At 31.8% G+C, this 27429-nt stretch overlaps 1 protein-coding gene across 3 annotated transcripts in view; it reads left to right on the top strand.

Moving 5' to 3' along the window:
- Positions 1-26957, top strand: part of LOC112686675 — a 37063-nt gene extending 10106 nt beyond the window's left edge. For 2 of the 3 annotated variants that reach the window (XM_025559070.1, XM_025559071.1), the window contains exons 4-17: positions 2173-2395; positions 19113-19242; positions 22146-22378; positions 22535-22713; positions 22892-23036; positions 23209-23360; positions 23443-23563; positions 23676-24455; positions 24525-24629; positions 24713-24864; positions 24946-25066; positions 25246-25341; positions 25416-25507; positions 26148-26957. In XM_025559070.1, the coding sequence (XP_025414855.1) occupies positions 2173-2395; positions 19113-19242; positions 22146-22378; positions 22535-22713; positions 22892-23036; positions 23209-23360; positions 23443-23563; positions 23676-24455; positions 24525-24629; positions 24713-24864; positions 24946-25066; positions 25246-25341; positions 25416-25507; positions 26148-26669 (3051 nt within the window). In that variant the 3' untranslated portion in view covers positions 26670-26957. Of the gene's footprint in view, positions 1-2172; positions 2396-16813; positions 17108-19112; positions 19243-22145; positions 22379-22534; positions 22714-22891; positions 23037-23208; positions 23361-23442; positions 23564-23675; positions 24456-24524; positions 24630-24712; positions 24865-24945; positions 25067-25245; positions 25342-25415; positions 25508-26147 lie in introns of those variants that run through there. The other variant, XM_025559072.1, reaches the window with a different exon arrangement.
- The last annotated feature ends 472 nt before the right edge of the window (positions 26958-27429 follow it).

Raw genomic sequence — 27429 nt, 5'->3', positions numbered from 1 at the left:
ATATATATATATATATATATATATATATATATGCATAATTTAAAACAAGTTACACAATATATTTTAAATAATTTATTAATTATGCCCTTTAAAGGGTTAAAGGACACTCAGATTATAGTATAACACGGCACACAAGACTTGTCATATTTGTATTACACTATATGTGAAGTGATTCACAAACTATCAACATTTTTGTCCAATATTAATTTGTGTACGAACACAACGATTTTTAATATTAAACAATTCATAAATGATAGAATAATAATTTAAAAAAAAAATACCTACGGACATAATATAGTACTACTTATTTTAGATAAACCTAATGTAATCGCTTAAAGTGAGGGTTCCTAACCATAATAAATTAGTATTTACTTGCATAATACGTTCCTTTTAACTTTATAACTTTAACAGTACATTGTATTGTTGGGCTGTGATCAGTGATGTTTCCATCAGTATTGTTGAGAGTATACTACACCGTCGAATGTTTGATTATGGACATTTTAATGATTTAGACATTGGTGGTGGGAAAGGGCTGAAAAAATTAACAAAGATTTTGAAATGCATACATTTTAATTTTTTGCAGAAATATAAATTAAAACAATTTAAATATATCGTCTTATCGTCAATAAATACTTCATAGTAATATACTAATCACCTGACAGGAAACTGAATATTTATTACAAAATAAGATCAAGATTAAAACATTAAAAACGAATTACAATTTATAGATCTCCGCGAAGTGCTTAAGACTTGAGAGTATAAGTAGTATTCCCATCAATTTTCAAAATAATATTGTAAATATACGGCGCATATGTAGTATACCCTTTGGGAACTATAATTTACAATAAAACAGTATGATATTAAATACTTGATGATAAATGTATAGATGTGAGGTAGTGCTTATTGTTTCAGAAAGCCATAAAAGAACGACAAATAGTTTTTACCACACAACTGTATAAACACATTATATCTAATCCAAAAATAACATGGCGTGACAATGGGGTGCTTAAAACTGAAAATCCCTTTTATTGTGTTATCTTAAACATAATACATAAAACATAACAGTCGGCTGGCTGGTAAGGGAAAAATCTTTGGCAAATGTTTAATTTACTATTGATTTAAGCTGACAGGTAGACGAATTATTTGGCACTTGTTTATTTGTTTCAAGGCTAAGGTTAACACAAAATTAAATTGACACATTAAAACATATATTATTATATAAACAAAAGTTCGAGCTTGAATTGAATAATTATTTTTGTTAAATAAATTAAAGTTTTTCAAATTTATGTTTTTTTTCGATGTTTAAATACTTATTTCAATAATAGAAAAATTACAGCACAACAAGTTATTAGATATTAAATGAATAGTAGGTAATACAAAGTAGAAATGTATATAAAGATAATACTTTATTATGATATAATATTTGAAGTTCAAAAAAATATACTTAATTTATTTAATTAGCACCAATTTTAGTTATTTAGATTCTGAGTAAAACAAGGAATGAATATGAGTCATATTAACTATATATATATATATATACTAACCTATGTATTTTTTATTTTATTTTTGTATCAGGTTATACGGTTTTCGTAAAATTCCGATCAAATAATTTTAGTTCAATGAAAAATTTTCAACATTTAGTGCAAAGTTCTCATTATGGTTTGCTTACTTATGTATACAAAAATCGAATACCTGTCAACTTTTTTTTTAAATTTTTTATGCTTACAGAATTCAATAAAAAATATGAAAATCTATAATATTTTTGCTGTTAAAAGTTCATAAACTTCGATTTATAAAACCAATTTACTTATATCAGCCACCCAACTCTTGGATTACATTTCGCTTCACCCATCGTTGTTTTTTTTTATTAAATACATTAAAAATAAAAAGTTTATCTCAACATTTTTACCAACTACAGTTCACGAAAATTTACTTATTGAACAGTTATTAGGGGTTCTACGCAGAAAAATAGAAAACATTTTCCCTAATAAGTACAGAAAAAAGTCATGGCTTATCTATTTTTCAAAGTCTAATCAATACTCCATATAATCTTGTACAACTTACGATTACCTAATATTCTACCTAATAACCGGATTAAAATAAAATAATAATTTGAAAATAATAACCAAAACTTGAAATGGGTTATAATTTATGAATACATTGTACATATAGGATTCGCTACAACACGATCTGGTACACTGCAATCTTCAACCCGACGGCAACGTATTCTTCAGTAGCAGTGGTGACGTAAGATACAGTAACCTAAAGTCTCCACTTCAAAGTGGTCGTAGACACTCGATAAGCTCGTTTGGAAATTACTCCACCAGACGTCCATTAAGTGACTGCATGGCAAAGTCTTCTCGAGCCAGGCTCTCGTCTGGTGGCGACCCTAAAGGTAATTAATAATTTTGTTAATTTATGCTTGCGCCTTTGCATCGAATTTACAGTTTCAACTTCAAATTAGACTTGGTGCTTGCACAAATCAAATTAATAGAACAATACTGTTACAATACAATTATTTTTTTTTTTACGTGCGAAAATAGATTTTATTGAATTTAAGAATTAACATTTTTAAAAATTTTCAATTCCTAAAAAATGTCTGACTTATGATAATTATTTTTAAAACGAAAATGGTAGAAACAATATCATTTTTTATTATTTATAGAGAAATAATTTAGTTTCATTTGGAAATTAATATTCAACGGTATGACAATGTGGTGAAAGTAGTTTGTTATTTTTAGAGGAGTTTACATTACGATATCGATTTGTATTTGATATTTTGTACCGTGTTTGATCTTGGCAGATGTTGACTATTCATCAATTTGCTATTTACGCATAATAGGTACAACATAATAGGTATTCGAAAATATTAGCTTACTACAACAATCTGATGTACGTATTAAAATGCTATGGCGCCATGAATAATTATCGTTCAGTTCAAAGTAAAACACAAGAACAAAGGATTTTATAAAATATGTTTACAAATATTTTAGTTTTAATAATTTTATTAGATACGAAATGACTAATATGTTACGCAGAATAGGTTCAACATTGAAATAAAATGTAGTAATAATGTTGAGAACCAACGCTAGAGCTCTATGCGTGGTTTATGATATACTTACATAACGGATTTTATGAAATAATTTCTATACATCTCATTTACACCAATGTATGCATGGTTTTGATGTATTTCGATTTCAGTGGATAATATCGGAACACAACGGTTATACAAACGTAAAATAATATATGGTCTAAATCTGTTGATAATATTTCAAATATATGCATAGTAATGTAAAAATTATAAGCATTTATTGAATGTTCATTTACTTTGCAATTTATAGATTAACTTAACTTGCATTGTTTTGGGTCTTGGTTCAACTGAGTCACAATGCGTAATGCGTTATGTTTATTTTATGTTTACTGCGTTTTAGACATTTAAGAAAAAATTGTCAAGTCCAATATTACCGCAAAATGAGGTCAAACTAATTGAGCAGCAAACGTGGATTACATCATTTTATTTTTAGAGTAGGAGACTAAAAATTCATATTTACATTGACATTTTTTCTTTTAGTTTTTTACGACGTATTTTTATAATAATTTATTTGTAAGAATTGTATTGTTTCTCTAGTACTTTTACGTACTATTTATTTATTTTTAGAGATAAAATGTTAAATAGTTTTCGTGTCAATCACGAGTATATCATTTAATGTAAGATTAATATAACATTTAATATTTAATGTTAGTAGACTAATATTAAAATGTCAGTTAAAATAATTTATTCAACTAGCTGTTACAAAAATAGAAATATACGAAATGTATTGAAAAATACATCGAATAAATTATTTTCAATGATTATTATAATTAATGGGTATAGTCCTTTGATTTACTAAACTTAATTTCTATTATAAATTCTAAAGTTAATAACACTTTGGGTTATCTTATTTTCATCTCCCGTCTATGTCAAATTTTTTTTATAATTATAATTATATATATTTATATTTATAATTTTCATTATACGTTTTTATTTTTTTTTTTTTACTAATTTTTCATTATATTTAAAAATTTATTTATTTCATCATATTTAAAAATTACACTTTTCTGCACCTCCATGATTTCATCTATATACTTCACCTTGTTCACACAAGTACATATTCAAGTATTTTTATCATAATTTTTATCAGATAACATACCAATAATTTGGCAAATATGACGTCTTATCTCTTATCGGTGATTACTGGTATTATGAATAAAATATAATTATTAACTGTAAGATGGTAGGCTCTAATTATAACCATGTATAAAACAAAAAATACGCAATTGCTAACAATCAACTTACCATAAAACATTAAATACTAATCAACACATTCTTACAGAGTAACAGAATAACAAATGTTTTAGTATATTGATTGATAATATTTTTTCGATATTTATCAACAATATGTATATTTAAAGGAAAATAAACATTAACCAATATATGTATTTGTTTTCATATTTTATGTAACCTATACGTAAGTCTAAGGTCGAATGGTTCGACTCGAATCGTTAAAAAAAAGTAGTCGTATACTTTTGGGTATGTAACAAAAATTATAAATTAATAATCTACATTTTTTCAATGAACTGTAGAAGCTATTTATTGATTTTCAGAGAATCGATCGATAATGAAAACATTGGGGGGGGGATTAATATTGTGTTTGGTAGAGGTACCTAGTCATATGGACTTACGGCGATTTTTGCTTATACAAATATAAAACTAAATATAATCAGTACGGTACGTTAAGTTAGAATTGTTTTAAACTTGTGTATAAAAAATATTAGTGAGTACCTAGTGATATAAGTAAACGATATACGTGTATGTTATACATTGCAAAAATCATTAACTCTTTAAATAGAATAGTTTCAAATCAAATGCAGAGATTACACAGAGTGCCAAAGACCAATAACAGCATAATGATTAAAAATGCAACATAGACGAATAATAAAAAACCTCTACATAAAATACTTTTCAGTTTTTAACTTGAATGATAAATAATATTAAACTACGACGATTAGAAAACTATGGAGAAATACAATAGTACATATATTATGTGGCGAAGATTAGTGTTAAATCTTAGTATATACATTAAACGATGACCATTAAGTATGAATCAAATATACGTATAAAATGGCCATGCCACTGTTTTCAGTTAGATGAAAGTTAAGTAATCAAAGATTATTCGGACAGCTGAAATACAATAATTGTTTGAAATATTTCATAGTTATGTTTAATCGTAGACTGGAATAAGTTCGGAGATTAGTTTATAAATTATAACACGTTTAAACGATTGTATACGTTGAAATAAATTCTAACGGGTGTGCAGAGTTTACTGTAGGTAACAATTTAAGGATCGAGGGATATCCGAGCGAACGTTCCTACTGCCGAGACAATAAATATCATATATCCCCGTGAAAAACCCTGCAACGGGTTACGATCACTCGTATTGGTTTTATCATTTTTCCGATATCCGAACAAACCTAAAAGACTTTTGGCAATGCAGCCGAGAACAAAAATGCTTACCGGTTCAATCAAAGCGAATAAAAATCAACGAATCGAAACCACGTGTTGATTTTTCGAATTTGACGAAGATGTACACGCTGGGGTACGCTAGAGAGGGATTATGGGACCAAGTTCGTGTCACGTTGTCGGCAGCAAATAATTTAGCGTTTAACATTATGATCCAGAATAGAACATTTAATATATTTCGAGGGTTTTTTTATGACTCGTAGACCCCGTAGCTCCTGACTACTGTATACAAACAGTAAAAAAAAAAAAAATACGAACCGTCGGCTAAACAAAACAGCAGCCGTCTACCGGTGTATGAGCGTGCGTGGGTGACTCGGGAAAGGGAGGCATAGCTTAAAATAGTACATCGGTCCACCACTTTCGTAGCACGTGTTCCCCGCGGTGCATAACAAACACGCGCGTCGAGGATGTGTTTATTTCCGTACCTGCAGACGGAGGTGTATCGTGAAAGTGTATGCACTCCGAACGCTTGTAAAATAACGAACGGGAAAAAAAAAAAAAAAAGGGACGGAAAGGGGTTGACGAGAACTGTGCGTGCGCCGTGTTCACGGTATTAAAAATATTTAAAAGAAAAAAAATCATCCGTGCACAGTTTTAATGATGATAATAATAATAATAGCTGATATTTTTTACCGTATGAGCGTGGCCGTCGGGTCTCGATCGTGGTCGTACGGCACCGCCTTCCGGTACGCAACTTATACGACACGTGTGCGCGTTGTGGTTAGCGTGTTTCCGCGGCGCACGACCGAACATGCGATTCCCAAATGGGTTTCGACAATGTAACAACAGTTCGTGCCGGACATTTCGGACGCGAAATATGTTCCAATATTTCGGGAGCCGTTTGAAAACACCTGTGTTGACCAGCAACACGAATAGAAACGTGTAACATGCCGATGCGTCAAACAATGTTGGCGCGAAAACGCAATATTATGTATCATTCGCGTTCGCCAACAGCGTCAAAATTGAACGAATCCGTGATTTAAAATTACCCACGAACACCGTTTATTTATTCATTTCAACGGATCGAACGATCCCAGTTACAATAATTCAGTATAATTTAGTTCATAATCGAACGTTAACATACAATAAAAAGTTATCGGATTAATCCAATTTCCAAAACGGTTATGAAGTTAGTTTTGTATATTAACAGGTTTATTTATTTAATATGTCGTCAAACCTTCCACCTATCTTCAACCCAAGAAGTAATTTTGCTATAACATGAAATTTGCGATAAACTAAAGGGAAATTCGATGTTTTTTTTTCGTCGGTCGTTTTTCCAAGAAAATCGGTACAATAGATATGAAAAACTGCCTAAATCATAGGGGCAAATTACTTTAAAATCTTTGATTATTCCTAAACTTATACACTAAAATGAAATGTAATCATAAATAAAAAAAAAACTATTACAGTAGTATAACTGTACGTTATATTCTCAATTTCAGCTCCGAAAATCACATTCCAAATACAAGACCATCCAGCCAAATTTACCAATGATGCCTTGAAATGTAAACATGGTTTTATTACAGTGATTCAATTAATAACAGCTAACACGTATACATTGTAAACATTACTCGTAGTAATCGTTCTAGGTTTTATTAATAGCATCGTATTTGAGAACAAATATGTAAACAACTAATAATGTTCTATTGCGATGGCGCCAAGGAAATGTCATTAATAGTTAAAACTGATAAAATGTGCACAATGACCTGTATTTTATTAACATTTATAATATGATCTTACGGCACACAGATTTTACAGTGACGTTAAATATACTGTCACTGATTTTTATCTAATAATATGTATTGTGATGAATATTCATATATAGTGATAAATTATTTTAAAATCCCCTCAAATTGTTAGTGTATAATTTTCATTGATGTGATAAATATTATATTATAATTTAGATTACTCTTAGAATAATCAAAAAATGCATATAAATGATACTAAATATCTATTGTATAGCTCACGTATATTTTTATATTGCTGTACACAGACATGTATTAAGGGGGGGTAAAAGGGACATTATCCCCGGGCGGAAGTTTTGTGGGGCCGTACGTTTTTAGAGAAAATGTATACGAACGAATATTTTTACAAAAGTATTTGTAGTAAAATAATATAAACATCATTATATTTACTCTACTCAGACTTCAAAGTCTAAAAGGTACCAAGTAAATATATTGGAAATCCCAGATTAAAACATATAATAATTATAAAGCAGTACTATTATAGATTACCAGAGTATTTCATATAATATGAAATTTATGTAATATATCATAATATGTAAACAGTTAATTATACATATTATATTATAGATACGTATATAAATATTTGTCAATATGCATAGGGGTGGAAAAATACTTTTCTCTCCCTTTGACCTTTAATACGCCCCTGGTTTTATTCATATATTTTATACATATTGTATGGATTGTGTTAGTCTTAATCGTGCGCCAAGGAAATGTTGAGTAAATTGAATTATTATAAAATTCACAAAAATGCTATACCATCATCCATATAAACGGTACAATTTGGTTATAATCATAATATTTTTTCTTGGAAAATATTTTTATGTGCAAACTATTCTAAATATTTTTACTCCACTTATACTAAACTACCGACAATTTATAGATTTTCCCTTCATTACATTTTATAGTTGATGGATCAATATAGGTACTGAAATGTGAAGATTGACATAAATCTAGAGTTATATTTTACATACAGGATGTGAAATCACTATTACAACGTTAACAGAGGATGTCAATCGATGCGTTACATCCTTTATTTGAGATGTTTAATCAGCTTGAATGTGATTTATATAGCTCTGATGAACATTTAAAATTCAGTTTTGAAATTTCACTACTTGTACTTAGATAAATTTTTACTTATTTACTCGAGCTAACAAATTCAAATGCCCATATAGTTAAGAACAAATTCAGTTAATCGTACACGTTTCATAAAACAATATAGATTTTTATTTAGTGGTGTCTTAAAAATTATTTACGCTGATAAACACATTAAAAAAAAGTATAACATATTAAAATAATGGTTTCTTCACAAAGAATTAAAAGTGACTAATATTTAATATTTATAATTATAAATTAATTTCTGATCAATAAAAGTAGCAATGTTCTGTTATAAGTTTAATTGTTTAATACTTTATAGAATAATGTCATACGATAAAATATGTAAGTAATAAAAATCGAGCCTTGATAATTTCTCAAAGGTCAGGTTTTACATGATAAATTCGATCAACTGTCGTACTCTAAATTAGTTAAATCACATTATATTGTTACTGCAGAGTAGCAATGTTAAATCATAGTATAAGTATCTACACCAGCTATTTTCTATTAAAATTGTTTACATTTTTAACTAACATTATGTCATTGCCCTTTCAAGTCAAAATTTTTTTCATTGAAGGATACATTCTGTTGATATATTTAAAAAAATTATTTAAAATAAATTTTAATTCATTTTTATTTTTATTTAATTATAAAGTTGTAGCAATTCATGGGAAAGAGACTAATGCTACAATAACTAACTTTATGACTATAATTAATTTACCCTTAACGAATAATAAGAATATATGATTCATTTTTCAGAAAACATTTTCAATATCATTATCGATATATATTCGCATAATTTCGATGTATTTAAAATATGTCAAAACACCAGTACTTGAAAGCAAATTTAACTATAAAAAATAAATCAATTTTTTTTTTGATTCAAGTTTTAACATCTTACTTACTCAATATTATTTAAAATAAACTGAAAATAACTGATAGGTAATTTGATATATGTATATAAGATCTCGATATGTTATTGTAACATTTATATTATTAATTGTTAATAATAACTGCTTTGCTAATTTATTAAACTCCAGAAGATTTGAACATAAAATCCGTAATTTTCTGTCTCGGTTTATCATATACCCAACATTTAGTCGTTTTCTATTTCAAGCATAATAATATATTTGTTGATGCGATAATAATTTTGAAAACAAATGATTTGAATTCGTCATTAATTCAACTTTCTCAATTTTATATATTTATGTATATAAAAATCCTATTAAAATCGTTGAAATTTAAAAAAATGATATAGAAAATTTTACTAGAACTAATGGTAAAATAATTAAAAAGAAAGTCATGTCTAATAGGGAATTCAAATAATTTTTTAAAATTACTATCCCATCAATAGAGTGTTTGATATGTTGGAAAAAAACATGTAAAACTGTGCTGCGCGTGAGATAAACTGAGACAGAAAGTGATCGTTCCGAATTTCTGATTGTCAGTCTTTCAAAGGAAATACTGTTTCCTATAGCATTCTAATGATAAATTGTATTGTAACTTGTGAGCCACTAATACAGCGGTTCTTAATCTGTGGTCCGCGGCCCTCTAAGGGTCCGCAGCAGCCAGCCTTAACACATAACATAGTCAATAATATATAATATTAATAATGAGTGCCGTATAACAATATTATTGGATTATTATTACAATTTTTTTTCATACATTTTTATTATAAAATAGATAGATTTTATTTTTATACAGTATTAAAAAACTTGTGTTTCAAGTATAACACCAACCATCGCATTAAGTTAATAAAAATTAAATTTTAAAAAAATAATTAAATATAAATTAACTAAAAAATTAAATGTAATGAAAATAATTATAAATGTGTATGTTTTGTTATGCCTACTAATGTAATTTGTTATATAAAATAATTATTGTAATTTTGGTTGTAATAACGTGAGATGTTTTATAAAAAATAATGTATTCAGAAAAAAAATTGGTAAGAGGGTCCGCAATTCCTAAAAATCTTTCATCGGGGGTACATCCACAAAAGGTGAAAAACCATTGGACTAATAGTTAATATCCTTCAAACATATGTTATGAACTGTTGTTATTCTTGTAACTATAATATTTTTTTATTTAACATGGTAAATGAGAATTAATTTTTTTCTTTATAATTAATTTATTGTTTATACTTGCGTCATTGTCGCATCGTAAGTCATCAAAAATACATCAATTATCTTGATAAATACTGAAGTTATTAAAATTCACTATTTTAATAATAGTAAAACATAAAATTTTGATTGAAAAATTAACTATAATTACCAAATCACTGTACTAAATTTTCAATTAAACAATATGTAGATGGCACGTTTTGGATTTGTCTACAACTACACTTTTAGTTTAATTTGATTATATGGATCCTTAAATATTATTTTAACTTAAGATGATTAATTCATTACATATGTAATCAAAAATGTTGTTACATAACAAATGGTAAATTTAATAAACAACATGGATAACAAGTAACGAAGTGTAGTAAAACTCGCTCAATCGCTTTGGTGTACGAAACGGTGTTTTCCGTCAGTCCCTATTAGTGCAAAAGTACTAGTCAACCAAATTATAACAACTTTAATCAACGTTGACACAAATTGATTGTATAAAAATTGAAATATTAAATATTTGTATTTATTGTAATATGTTTGTAATTATTTTTAAACCAGCAATTAAAACTTGTTATGCGAAATTGTTATACAATTAAGCGTGTGAATTAAGAAGTAGTTAGATAATTAATAAAATATTGTGCATCTAGGAACAAGGACCTATCGATCGCCGATTAAAAACTCGAATCTAACCACCACGATAAATATGTAGAAATATGTAGCCAACACTGCTAAATAAATTAAACTCTTGCACGTCAATACTAATTAGTTTATAATATCTGTTGGACTAAACTTTCTATCATGTGTAACAATAAATATTTTTATTTATCTGTAATAAACACGTCGTCATCGTATGCATACGTGTTTATTAACCCCATGGGTTCTCGTCTGCATATTTAGTCACTATATAAATGACTCATTGAAACAGTTTCCACATTTTATCAGACGTTTTACGTCAAACGTTCACGTAAAAATAGTTTTTTTTATATTATCAGTAAGAAGTGAATTATATTTGTCATGTCAATGGATTTATTTTGATTCAATAAATTACATGAACATTCATGTATTAGAAATTGGATTTCTATTGTGATTTAAACATAAACTATATAAGACGTGTACAAATAACCAAATGCATTTATAATAAGAAATAAAAATGACCGGCTCACGAATATTAAGGAAATGGCAACCAATGAGAGTAAGAAAAAATATTCTCGGATGTTATCTGATGATCGTGTCCAACCACCAATCATATATATTTCCTAAAGCTTATTTAATTATTTTTAAATTTTTGAATATTCAAGTTTATCGCGATTGATCAATTTTTCAATCGCAAAACGTAATGTGACTGATAGAATGATGTATTGTTACGATTTTAATCGAATTAAAAAACATTTGTCGCAATCACAATTAATATATGGAAACTGGACTTATTGTAAATAATATTTTTACAATGGATGCGAACGCACTAAGTTTATGATGCTAAAAATGTTTTCCTTTAAAATCATGTAAGGGTACCTTCATATCCTCGCACTGTTACACTTAAGGATAATGCCTGAAATCATCCGTCCTCAGGGGATATCAATAATTTGTATTAAGAGATTCCGAGATAAATATATGCCAATGATGCTCAATTTTTATGTCATGTTGTTAAGGTTTTACCTAATGAGTCACTGTTAATCACGAAATTTAATATTATTGATTTACATTTATATTTGTCAAGACATTAATTGTAGTGATACCGTATGAAGACGGTATTCTTCGTTTCCGTTTAACGTGTTAGTGTTAGTGAACCAACTAGTCGAAAAATTAATAAAATGCATTAACGCTATACGCAACCGAAATTCCCCGTCTTATTATGTAGGTAGTTTTCTTTCTTCCTTCTTGGATTTACAATTCTGTAAAAATTTTGGCCGCCACCTTCACCGTTCTCCAATCATCACGATCCTGGACTTTATTTTCCCAATCCGCCACTTTGAGTGTTTCCAAATCCTTTCTTATTCCATCCATCGTTTTCTAGGCTTACCTCTTGGTCCTTTTTCCGGTTGGTTGCCATTCAATTGCTGCTCTTGTCATATTGGTTTCTACTTTTCGCATAGTATAACTAAGCCACTTGAGTCTTTTGCATTTAATGTAGCTTATTAAAAATGGAACCTCCGTTATTTCTCTTAGTTCAGTATTTTTCCTTCTACGTCATATGTTTTGCTCACTATCAAAAACTGGACAACAAACCTTCCTTAGTATGTAGATAGTTAGCATAGAAAAATAATAAAACACGGTGACCGACTGTGCCGACTTTTTTCCAATGACAACAAATAGGTGGCTGTTATAAAAATTAACGAATAGGAATAAAATTCCTATGTCGCCAAACTATATATCTAAATGTATTTCCATTAATTATTTTTGTCACGTTTTGTAATAATTAATTGATTAACAGTTTCATTTATCGATAATTAATGAATTATTTAGTTATTATTTCTTCTAGCATTCGAACGAATGCATTATTGTAAATAAGTATATTGGTAAATAAGGTAAATAAATCAAAAGAAGGCTTACTTTTTCAACTTTATAAGAGAAAAATCCAATCTTGTCGGTAATTTATCCCTGTGATTCATGGGAAGTAGTTTTTGACATATTCTTGGAAGAAAAGAGGAGGGTTAAGTGGTAAAATCTTTTGAAAGTGTAACTGTATTTTATTGTACTACAACTGGTAGTTAAGATTATGATCACATTTTTTTTTTTTTAATCGATTAGAAAAGTCATAAAACTAGTAGACTAGTATTCGTCAGACCATTCTAAAAACCTAATATGGTCGTTGGTGTACAAATCACAATATTTATATAAACTACATCAAATGTAATCGTGTAAACGGTTAATGATCAGTGACCCATGTTGAATATCGATTTATATCTCTAAAACGTTAATTACTGCACATACCTGAACGCGCGTCCTTCAGACGCGTTAACTATAATAACTACCGTACAGACGTTGCGATGCGTTCGAAAATAAACAAACACGTGAAAAAGAATTAGATACGCGTACTTAAAAATCGAATATATAACCAAAATGACGCGTTCGGTTGACGTGAATATCAATTTCCCCGCCACAACCCCCGGCACGTTGTCACTGCAAATACGTCAATTAATTTTTACGTCGTCGGGTCATCCGTTTAATAATCCTCACATCAACAACAAATAAATATACATGTACACATTCATACGTATTTATATCGATATATGCTTTAAACGAAGAAACTTTTCGTATTATAATTCCGTTGTCAACACGTGTGCCACGACGTGCATTGACAATTCGCTACTGGTTTTAAAAATCGTACGTACAAAATTTTATTATTCGTAATGGTCGAACAGCCAAAGACCGTGTGCAGACGGTTCTTCTGGACGCACACGCTAGAATAATAAATCCCCCGCCTCCTGTCCAACCCTCATAGCATAGCATAGCGTCTCCGGCAAACTAATTACGAAAATAATCTGTACGGTCGTAACTCCTTATATACCACTACTACCGGTACAGAATAACGTTATTATATTTACATACACAGTGTCGATACATGTTAATTACGGGTTGAATTATAATAATAAACAGAACTGCGTCTGTAAGGAGTACATCATAATGTAATATGTGTGTTATAATTTGTGAATCCGATTCGATGTATTTATACTAAAGTTCATCAAGCCGACTAACATGTTGCTTATCGACTGTACTTCCTGTTATGAACTTCATACTGTTTTAGTATTTCTCCGAATAGATCACACACCTACCGGCGGCGGCAGTCAGTTATTGTTAAATAGTCGAGCGAATGAAAATAACTACATAATGCACATGTTTGATTCCTAGGTACAATTAAAGTAACTTTTTACTTTTTTACAAAAAAAATTGTTCGATTACGTTTCTTTCACAAATGTACGAACAAAACGATATTTTACCAAACGATTTACCGTTATTTTATAAAAAAAACGTCTTCACAATCGTTTACCATATTAAGTTTGAAAGTTAAAATTAAAAATTTATAGGGAACTTGTTCGAAGAGGAATAACAGGGAAAGGGAGTACTGGTGAATGTGCTTTGATGTAACTTAAATGTCGAACTGTCAAGGTCCCGTAACCAAATTTTCATTTTGTCTAGGTATTCGTCTGCTAGTAATTTTAGAAATTTTAAACTAACCATAATAAAAATGATAATAAAATAAATATCGGATATAATCGCCACTCATCACGAATTGTCATTTACAATTAATATTATTATATTTTATGTAAGTCGACTTTACCGCAGTTAAGTTGCATATTAAAATATTCTTTATTAAACTGAATGTATTAGGAAGATCATAAAAACTCTATAACTCTAAACTATTTTTATTATTCACGTATTCTATTTATTTTTACTTACATATAAACAATTATTAACAAGTTATTTTGGAAGTTGTAGTCTAGGTAGGATAATTATTATTTATTGTATAATATTATATTTATACATTAAGAGAGCCTATTTATTTAAATTCATGATGACTTAGAATACATTTCTTACGTGTCAAAATACTTTAAATTTGTTGAGTTTTTTTTATAAATATATTAAAGTTTCGTTTGACAATTTGTAATTTTGCAAACCATGTTGAAGCTATTACTTTAAAACTCATAAAATAATGTCCACACATTCATATTGGATTTATGTCTCAGTTAATAGTTTAAAAATACTTTAAATTTCTTGCACGCATTAAAGTTATTTTTAAAAAAATATATATTTAATTTTAAATAACGTGGGGTTTTATTAAATACAATAAAAAAAGGTTAAGAGCACTAACGTTAAAATAATTATAAATTTCAATATTATTGACTTAATAAATAATATTTTACCCCTAACTTTACCTCTATTTTGTTTTAAATTTTATTTATTTCACGTATAAAAAACTTTATAATTTCCTTATAACCCATAGAAAACTAATTGATATTTAAATCAAACAAATGTTGCAAAAAATTTTCGTTAAAAACCACTCGGAAAGTCCATACTCAAAACAATAAAAGTTGATATTCATTCCACTTAGTTTATCTAACATACTGTACTATAGATATCCGTAGAACAATATTGTCGGATTTATAGAAGTACAGAGAAAATTGATTAAATCCAGAGAACCGCACTTTTGACACATGATTATAATCTTCTAAGTATCAAATGGTAATTTGAGGGGTTTGGGATAAATCCCTATTTCATCCTCCCCTTTAAGAAAATTGAATGTATGCTACTGATTGCACCAATCTAAATTTTTTTTTTACGATACGCAACGATAAGAATAAAGATTTTGAATGCAGTCGGTTTCACTTATGAAACATTGTTGTTATATAAATATGTTATTCGGATGTTCACAGTAAATGATCAGAAGCAAGTCTCGACATCGGTTACTGTGAAATAACAACCACAGAGATCTTACGGATTTCATCGAATCCAAAACGTACCGTTCATATATTAATAATTGATTTCGAACTCTAATTGTTATGACCACGGTTTGAATTTTAATGCTCTAAAAAATAAAAAAATATACCTACGTATCGGTACACCAGAAATAAAATGTATTTGTTTCAAAATCCCAGCCACAGTTATGACCGAAAACTAATCCCAGGGTTCGATCGAAACGGGAAAGTTTCTACGGGTGGAAATCCGTCGACGGTAGTTTTAGGTAAATTGATAATAATAATAAAAATGTCGAAATCGATTGGCGCTTCGAACCAGAGCCGCGCTTAAGGGGGGGAGGAAGAGGGGCATTGCCCCGGGGCGGCAAATTTTTGAGCGTCAACATAAAATAAAAGGATAAGATTATAATTTTGTCTCGTACGACTGTACAACTGTAGTACGTATTGTTTCTATTACGTGCATATTATTTTTTTATTTTCAACCGTGATTTTCTTAAGGGCGGCGTGTTTTGATTTGCCGCGGGGTAGCTCAACGCGCGGCTCCGCTTCGAACCCGCGGGGATGTTTCGCGAACCGATGTGGTCGTCCAGACGTGCTGCGATCGAATTGGGCCGTAAGTGTACGCGCCGGAGGCGGCGGTGATTCCGGTGCTCGCGACGCCTCGGTCGGATGAGCGAAGAAGCCCGTGCGCGCGCGTCCGTTCGAAATGCGTGTACGTTATACGGTAACGGAAATTAATTAAGACCGTCGACGGCGGCGGTAGGGGCTCGCAGAGGGGTGGCGTCGGGGAGTGGATACGTGCACCGTCGTGCCGTGCGCGTAGCGCGGAGGGGGGGGGAAATGTAAACGGTTTATCGCGTCTGCCGCCCGAAAAACCGCGTCAGTGCGACACGGCCGCCTGCGATGTGTCTGATCGCTTCCGTCGCGGCACTCGGTAGCGCAGCGTGTACCCGCTCGCACGTCGTCCGCCAGTTCATCCGGTCCGAATGCGTTCTCGTCAAACTGTTGTCCATGTGTGACTCGCTGTGAACGCTCGCGCACGCCGTACGATTGGTTTCATTTTTTTTATTTTTTTTTTTTCTCACCGTTTCTGCACCACGTGCGCGGAGGGCGGACGGACGCGGTGCACCGTTGTTTCTAAAGAAGAGGTACGAAAAATGGTTGTAATGGACGTCGTCGACACGAGTAAGTTTTTTACGCGCATACGTTTGCACCAGCGATTTTTTTTTTGCTCAGGATTTTCCTCGCGCCATCAGAACCGTAATACATCGACACGTGTACCGTTCCTAAACCGGGCGCTCGCGCGCCACCATCGGACATCACCGAGAAAGTTACCAGGTGAAAACCGACTGTTTCATTTTCGCTCCCCCGGTCGCCGCGCTTGATGGTTTTCGATTCATCGTAAAATTTAATTTTTAAAACAACCATTCACGAGTTTTGAAACGATTTTTAACGCGAACCCTGATCGGTCGTATGATAATTTTTTGTCATCATAATATCTCTAGAGATCTTTATCGGTTCGTCAAAAAACATGAATGTCGACGAGAAACTAAACTATAGAATTTCAAAGTAATTTTCGACTCAAATATTAACCAAGTCACATGAAATCGAGTGTTGATTAATCCTAGATCTGCGGACATGCAAAACTGTTCGATTAATAGTGTTCATGTTGATTTATAAAAAAAATCTTATTAGCTTATTATTAATGATTTTACAGCAACGTCATTTTTATTTTTAATTTTTGAACGCTACTTTCGGGCTATAAGCAAAACGTATTGAACAATTTAAGAACTGTTTTGATTTTTAATACATTTTAATACAAAACTGGACTTAATGGTATAATGAGTTAAACCACTGGCAATTTATTTTTCATTATATATCAGTTTTTTAATACTTACAGTACTCCGATTTCATCAAAATATCTACAGATTATAGACCACCAAATTTGTAATTAATGAGTTTAATTGAATTTCAATAGGTTTGAGGAAGATTGTCTACTTGCATGTCTTAGATGATTGCCGATTTATTATCCACAACAGATTTATCGTAATGATTTACAATAGATATTTAACGATCGGTTTTTATTTTAAAAGCTTTGGGTTTTAATATATTATGATTAGTTGAATTTTTTCATTCTTTGTGGTCAACTTTAGAAGTTTTAATTTATAAAATATTTGCGTTTAAATTACATACGAATTTTGTTATATTTTTCAATGAAATGTTTTCTATTTAAAAATAAATCACTCATCTAAAGTTCTCTGAAAAAAATTAAAATTACAATACGCATGCTTATTGCCCGTTGATGCTGTATTTTTAATGTATCAATGTGAAACATCACGTTCTAAAATTAAGATATAAATTACGATCAATCTGCATGTGCAAAAAATACCATTTTCGATTTGAAAGCGTTAAATAATCAGTTCTCGAAGATATCGATGTGTGGATAATATTGACTCAACCCAACGTACTCAAATTTGATTTCGAATCAAGTAATATAATAATAATACCGATTGCAAGTGCCAACCACGTGCCGAGTCTTAAAATCACATTACCGATTTCCACGTGAACGTAATAATCGTCAAATCGTCACGTCGGTACAATATTCAGTACGAATTTATAAACGAACCATTACCATGCAGTATGTTCGCTTGAAACGTCTCGCACCGGACGATGGCGCCCCACATCCTTTTCGCCACCTACCCTCCCTCACACGATCAGTCCACGTGCTCCTCTCACTATCGCTGTCTCTTACAATTATATTACGTCGGACGATGTACCGGGTGTAAAATAATAAAATGAGTGCCGAATGCAGATCGCGTATTACGGGGCTGCGAGTACAGCGCGCGTATATAGCAGACTTACTTAATTGGTCAGGGTGACGCGTGTTGTGCATACGTTATGGGTATGATGATATTGTTCGAAACGTCAACAGGAAGGAAACTCCTGTCCTATAAATAATGAAAAATAAAAAACGTCTTACAGTAATATATTTTACAAAAGCATAGTGAAGAAACGTGTATACTCGGAAATATACTTTTAGATAACGGATTTGTGGAAAACACACAACACACACACACATACATATATATATATATATATATATATACCACTAGTCCCTCGCAGACGTTTTAGGGTTTAATAATGTAAATATGTATACTTTTATGGTGACTGATTATTTCATGTTCTACAGGTATGAAGTCCGACAGTCCGGATATCGTCATCATCTCGAGTGGTGATAGTGAAGCCGCCATGATGTGGATTAATTTCCTTATTCAATGTTTTCAACACTTCAATCAAAAAGAAAACAAAGCACAATACAGGTAAATATGGGAATGATGGATTAGGTTTAAACACTTAATAACAGCAAGATTAATTCCTTGTATTAAAATTAAAATAAATCATATTTAATAAGCATTTAATTGCGTACACTATTTGATATTAGACTTTAATTTAAATTAAATTTTGTACAGCTACACATAGGTCCAGATGACCCTCCCCCCAATACTTTAACAATAACTTCCGTATCGACATTTAATTACCGTTATTAAATCGTTTACAATTAACAATAATAACTTCTTTGGAATAATACATTAAATAATTTTATAATTTCATTGATTACTGATTTCAGTAATTAATAAGATTCATTGATTTCACTTACTACATAGAATAAATAAATAAATGCATATGAGTATTACATAATATTTTCAGTGGTATAAATGGTAGATAAAAAATATGACATTATATACTTGTATATATATATACATATACGTTTATTTTAATACATAAAACTATAATAATTATAGTACAATAATTTGCTATAGTATAATTATTATACTATTATTATACTATAGTTTATAAACAGTACACATTTTTTCAACAATTTTAGAGTAGCACCAATTAGTACTCGTCCTAATTATATTTTTACTATACTCCAATCCAACGGTTATTTATTATAAAGAATATCGGTTTAATATATCTTTACACATGAAAGATGTAAACCATTTTAAATGTTGAAATACATATATATATTTATTTATTTATAAAACACTGATTGTAATCAATGTTGACGTTTTTGAATTTTTTGTTAACTATTTCCTCCGAAACATAATTTTCTGGCGAATTCAGTCACAAAATCGGAATATGTTATAATCATATTATCTGTAAACATAATCTCTGAACGATGATTGTTTTACTACAGTAAGCTGAAGAATTATTTTTCAGGTCGCAAAAAATATTTTAGATTTCAATGTATTTAAAGTTTAGTAACTATAAGTGTGTATTTAGTATTACAACTGTTGTATCCAATAAAAGAGAACAACGACAAAAAAAATTCGTTTTGGATTTTATTAAAGAAAAGTTTCTTGATAATTTTATAATATTACCGGTATATCTTCATAGAAAGCTATAAATATAATTATTTTGCACGAAGCTGAAAATTCTAGAAATTAATACGTTACGGTACTTATCATGAGTAAATATAGTACCTTGTATAAAAAAATACAGATGCTCATTGTAAATTTATTTATAGAAACATTAAGTGACTAACTCCTTATTATAATATATTTATAAGTATTTCAGAGTGATTCTTAGAATTAAATATGCTTTATTATAAACTATTAAGACACACACTGTTAGTCATATTTTTGGAATCTATCCAATATTCAAAGTATAATAGCCCATATAACAGGTAGTTTTCTAACATGATTAAACTGTTTCTTTACTCGTTATATTTTAATGACACTGTAATTTAGATGCATGTTTAAAGTACAAACGTTTAAAAGTGAATAATTATTTTCCGATTATTTCACATAAATCATTATAAAGTAAATACGATTGTACATTATTTACATATTTGTATATGATTCGTTTTTCTAGATGAAACAAATTTTAATAACAACAGTTAAGTATAGTGTATCACATACAAAAGTATACTTTTATATATTTGTGTGTAAGATGAGTTCATGGTTTAAACTAAAAATGTTGTAACTACACACCAATAGCATACGATATAATTAGGGAACGGATTTATATGTAATAAAAATACATAAATATGTACATATTTATGTAAGTAAAATGTATAAAATATGTGCTAAAACCATCCAAATATGTAGGAAAAAAATTTAATAAAAAAAAAAAAATTATAATTATTAAATTATCAAAATAATTTGTTGCATTGAATTATTACAATTTTAAATTATTAAATATTAAATATCGCCTATTAGATCTGAAAATATTTTTAAAACGGCTAAATGATCATTCCACATCAACCTACATCGGTTGATTTAAGCATATTTGAAGGGCATAATATTAGAAGGCGATAATTCCAAAATTTTAGAAGGGTGTCTGCCACTCTATGTCATTGATTGATTTATAATCAATATGGCCTGAAATTTTTTTCTGTAACAACATGAATTTTCTTTTTTACAACTTCGCCTATTGGTCCGTTTACGAGTTTTCATTTTGCAATCGTTGATTCGACAATTTGCATACTTTCATTCAAGGACATATTTTTGTTTCTTATTTTGTAAATGTATGTGCAATAAAACTAAAATTCACTGAGATGAAAATTAAATGAGTTTTCAATGTTTCATTTTGCATAATATTTTGAGCTTTTCTAATAGCGATAGAAGTTCTGGATCTAAATTTGAAATAATTTCTTGTATTTTTGTACGAAGAAGACGTATGAATGATGAAATAATAAAATATGTTTAAAAATATTTACAAATTAGTGAAATATGTAAAAATATGTAATTATACCAAAATATGTAAAAATATGTAAAATAAAAGTAGCATCATATTAATAGGAATGATTTAAATCATGAACATTTCTTATCAAATTTTAAATATCTCATTTTAATAAAAATATGTATTTACATATAAATCCGTTCCCTAGATATAATTAATAAATAATAAATAATATTATTAGAAAATTTTTTTTGTGAAATACCTAAATACTGATAAAACATTATGATGTAAACATTAAGCACTGCAGCCAATAATATACGAGAGTCGTATTCAGAACTATGGTTTGTTGGTCGTTTGTTGATATTTCAGAGTTTATTTCGTATTTTGATTGTGTACTGTACAAATTCTGTAAACAAGAAACGTGTGTTTCATAGAAATACCACCACTTCCTCTGTTGGTTTCGAAATGTGATCAAATATTTTTAGTCAAAAAATCTTTAAGTATTCCATTGACGTATTGTTTTATTCGTTGTATGTAGAATTCAAAGAGTGAGATTAGAAGATGTGTTATCCGGTGTAATGTCAGCACCTCGTCAGGAGCGGTGCAGTCAAGCTCGGCTACAAATCGTACTGGTTTGTCCAATATTTTTAGAACGAGTGCTCGCACATTCCGGTCGTTCTGATTCTTTGTGTGCGTTGTTGCAAACCAATCGTATGCTGGCCTTATTAGTCGGCGTTACAGAAAACGACCTGACTGATCAACACAAGACTGGTTAGTGTATTAGAGTAATTTTGGAAATGTTATATATTTCGATACCCTTGCTTGTATTAACTAAATTAACGAATGTATCAAAAAATGTGTGTGTTACGAACGAAACGATGTTATGATAGTTACACGCAACGTTACTATTGTGTTTGATGATTGCAGTATTAGTCGATTACGATGAATGGAGAAAGATGGTTGTCAAGGATCAAGATCGAGAATCTGTTGGAGATTTTTATGGAGTGTCTATGGATATTCTCAACAACGTTACACATGCTCCACGATCATTGGGTATAACCGAAGAGGATACAAAATTTTCCATAACTCCAAAAAAAATTAAAGTCGTAAGTGAAACTTGATTCCACGGGAGGACGGTACCATTTCTCGCATTATTTTTCACTAGCGGGAGATCAATTGGTACTGTGATGAAGAGTTTGGTTTTCCGCTCAAGTTCCGTTCTTTCGTGAAAACTGATATTTATCGTAGAATATATATTTTATTGCATTCAATGGATTTTTTTAGGGCCAAAACAAAGTTATCGTCTTGTTATCCGAACCATTAATACCCGAAGACAACGTTGTTATCACTGTGGATAAAAACGGACACAAGATAGAAGTAACAAATGTGACAAAAAGAAATCCATATACATTACAATTTAGAATGCCATGTATGTATACAAGCATGTTTAAGTAAATTTGCCTAAAATTGACTCAGAATAAATTGAAAATCAGCCCTTTTTTGGAGCCTTGTGATTTCATCATTGACAAATTTTATTGTTACTTGTTCACACTATCGACGCGTATTTGTTCAAATAAAAATAATCGTTTTCCTTTATTTAGTGAGCTGTTTGCAAGTATCCGTCTTAGTCAATATAATCGTTGAGAAAAATGGCCAACTGTTGGGTCGACGTTCTGTAAAATGCGAAAGCCGCATGAGAGAATTGGATCAACTATTACGATCGCTGGATAGTCCATTGAATTTTTTGTGTCAGGTTAGAAGATATTTATTTATTTTTTATAGCAACATAATTTTATACTCTAGAGAAATTTTATCAAATCTGTGTATGCCTTCAGACGTTCGGCTTGCATCCCGCTGATAAAGAACAATTGGACTCGTTTTTGGCTTCGGCTTATCTGAAAAACGTTCCTCCTAATTTTCATCTCCTTCAGTGTGTGGGGTCTCGACCGCAATACAGTGAGTTCGACACCGACTCGCGATAACGTTTAGCTTTTCATTACCTACGAAAAACATAACGTGTTATGCACCGTTAATGTTTACAATTTAAAAACTATTGATCACGTTTTAGGCCACGAAGAGTATCCAACAATGCTTCACTTTGCCGCGAAATTCGGCCTGGAGAAACTGATGTGGCAGCTATTGGACAGCCCGGGCGGCGAACAAGCGTGTCAGATACGCAACGTATCACAGATGACGCCTGTCGACATGGCAGAGGCATCGAATCACCAAAAGTTGGCGCAAGCATTAAAAGGCCACATGCAAATGACCGAACTGACCAGCATGTACAGCATACTGAAAGGGATATCAGACGGACACCATCAGTCCCAGCACGCCGCCCAGCAGTCGCAGCAACCGCAGGAGCCACCGCAACAGTCCCAGGACTTGCAACAGTCCCAGCAATCCTGCAACGACGAGCCGGACACCGCCAGTTACGGGATGCCCCCTCCGCCACCGCCTGACTCCAGTTACGTGGTGCCCCAGTCGCCGGGCCCGGAACCGCGTCCGCTGGACGCCAATTACTTGACGCCCCGGTCGCAGGACGCCAACTACCTGATGCCTCAGCCGTTGGACGACAACTATCTGATACCACCCGCGCCCAGGCCCGTGGAGCCGACCACGAGCACGCCCAACTACACGAACGTGAAGTCTTCGCCTACGAACTTGGCGATGTTTAACTACCAGGTGCCACCGCCGCCGCAATCGTTTTTCTCGGCCAACTACCAGGTGCCCACCAACGGCAGACCGTACAGCCCCGGGTCCAACTGGTATTCAGGCAGTCCACCGTCAGTGCCCTCTTCCCCCGTTGACGGGCCCGGACCGCACGGTGGTTATCTGGAAATGAGTTCCAGTAAGTCTCGGACCCGCCGGTGAAACGCGTTTCATACGACGTTGCTTTACCGTTTGTTTTTTTTTCCAGACATCGGTTCGTACAATCAGTTGCGAGGGATTGCGTCGTTCGCCGACCCTGTTAGTGGCAAAATGGCCCAAAGACCAACCGATTTACCGATACACGGATCTCGTGGTACGTTTCGTTCTACCGGTACCATGGATGACGATTTATAACTTATGACCACATTATATTTATCGAATTTTTTGCACAAGCAGGCAGTAATCAGACGCTGTCCACACCGCAAGACGAACTCCTGGAGATCATAAACGATTTCAAAAACGAAGTCTTAACTATCAACGAGGTTGAAAGCATTGTCGAAATGTGGAAAAATCGACACGAAGTGAAACAGTCGTTTAAAGAGAAACAGGCAAGCAATATAAAACACTTTCACAGACGATGAGTAGTTTAACGAGGATTTTTTTTTAATTATCCGTTTGAAATACTACAGGAACAACTCGATCAAATGAGAGCTGAATACGATCAAATCCAACAGCGCATGAAAGACACTTTGAAACGACCAACACCGTTTGAACGCATTAGAAAATTCTTTAGCAAAAACAAATCTAAACGTAAGGAATATTGATTTAATATATTTCTTGTTTCACACCGAACAGTTTTGAAATAAGTACAGATTTATACATTTCAAATGTATAATTTTACATTTTGTGGAAATAAATAAATACAAACACTTGATTTTTTAATCTGCTTTATTAAATCACATTTTTTCAACTGAAAATATATTTTACAGAATCCGGATATTCTAATGAAAATTTGACAAGAGCAATGAGTTCGGAAAAACAATCGTTAAGACCATCTAGTAGTATAAGTTTGCAAAGTTCTAGCAGTAAGTTGTGCAATGAAATTGTATTATTTTAAACTTTCAATTTTTCTAAAACCAAATTAATTTTTATCGTGCAGGTTCTACCTCTTGCAGCCAATCCAGTACAGTGAGTACAAACAGCGCGAATGATAACAATACGTTTCATTTGGAAAACTTGAATGACGACAAGGTAATTCGAGCACAGTTATTTACAATTTTCTATTCACAATATACGAAAAAAAACTGTTCATCAATAATTGAAATGAGTTGGTTGAGAGAGACTATCGATAAAGAAATAAATCAAAAACCGGACGAATTAAAAACAATGAAATTCGGAAATTTAGCACAAAATTAACTTCATTATTAGTTGTATCGGTTCTGACTGGATAAATATTTATTACGATTTTTGCATTGAGTAATTTTAAAAATGCAGCTTTTAAACATCCACATCATTATATTATATTGTTATTATTTAATACCCGTGGATCATGACTTCTCGGTTAGCGTTCGGTCCACAGACGTTTCACTGAGCGGTACCCAAATATCACGTTGATCTGTTTTCGCGGTTAGAAATCGTATTGATACACTACGTATTTTATTAAGTTACTTATCTATGGCTTGATGAGACAAGGGACAATATCACATTTTGACGTAATTGAGATCGTCGTGCCAATCTTATTGTAATTAAACACAAAATTAGTCTTACAATAAAAAGAAAGTTCCTACATTCAATTTAAAATGTTTATGTGTACTTTAAAAACGAAAGTACGACATTAATAACGCTATGTATTATAATAAAACCGATGTTCATGATGACCGTTTCCATTTAGCTGTCCAAGTCGTCTTCGTCGTACTTCGACGCGCAGCCCTCGTTCTCGACGTTCTTCCAGAGCAGATCACCGGTAGAGTTCGCGGGCCACGAATACGGTAACGTGGTCTACTCACCGCTGGGCATGACATCCGCGGCCGAGACCATCATGGAGGAAACGGAAGCGCAACAGCACCGGCCGTCGCAAGCGTTGGGCGTGTCCACCATCCGGTGCATGGCCGGCATCGCGTGCTCGGTGGCCGCGCTGCCCTCGCCCACGTCCGATGGCGGCCGCGGGGACGGCAACCTTCGGGAAACGATCTCGAGCGACCCCGTCGAGGAGCAGCAGCAGCACCCCGTCGAGCCCGGGTTGTTCGGATTCAACGGGACTGGGACCAAGACCGTGGCCGAGGGACCGCAGTGTTTCGACGAGGTCGAGGACAAAGTGCAACAGCTGTTCGACAGCATGCCGCACTACACGAACGTGCCCACCGCCACCCCGGACCAAAACCGTGTCAAGTACACGCCGCTGCGGACAGCGTGAGAGAGGATCCCGCGGATTTCCGACGCGCCCCGCCGGAGACACCTGTGCACACGTGTAAAGCTTTACATTCACGTAGGGTTACGCGATACGTTCGATCTGACGATGCGTTTCATAACACACCAGATAGTGATAACTATTTGTAAATATGATGTAAATATTTTATTATTGTTTTTTACTTTTTTTTTTTTCATCGTCGACTAAGATATAAAAACATAAAACACAGTCCCAAAACCGTTCAGTTGGGTGATATTGTAAAAAAAAAAAAAAAAAACGAGAACATTGTTGTTATATAATTTTCGAATATTGTTTTCGAAGACATAAGATAAAAATTGTGCCCTTCAAACGTTTTCATTTTTGATTTATATTTATATATACTATATTATAATATAATACTGTTGTAAATGTTTATATTTATATATTTTTACTCCTTCGAATAAACTTTTTTTTTCTAACTACAGCGTATCATACATACGCATAAATACTACATCATTCGATGCTCTCTAAACGTACGAACGTAGATATGAAAGAAAATTCCACTATTGTTGATAAATAACGATTTTAGAGAGATTTTAGTTTGCGACAAATCTAAATACGTCATATATGAAAATTTTTATTAATGAATCTCATATTCACAAATACTACATCATTCGATGCTCTCTAAACGTACGAACGTAGATATGAAAGAAAATTCCACTATTGTTGATAAATAACGATTTTAGAGAGATTTTAGTTTGCGACAAATCTAAATACGTCATATATG

Source organism: Sipha flava, unplaced genomic scaffold, assembly GCF_003268045.1.
Source record: "Sipha flava isolate LNK unplaced genomic scaffold, YSA_version1 322_pilon_pilon, whole genome shotgun sequence".
Classification (NCBI taxonomy): domain Eukaryota; kingdom Metazoa; phylum Arthropoda; class Insecta; order Hemiptera; family Aphididae; genus Sipha; species Sipha flava.
Note: the sequence above shows the minus strand (reverse complement) of the source record. Positions and strands in the feature narration are given on the sequence as shown.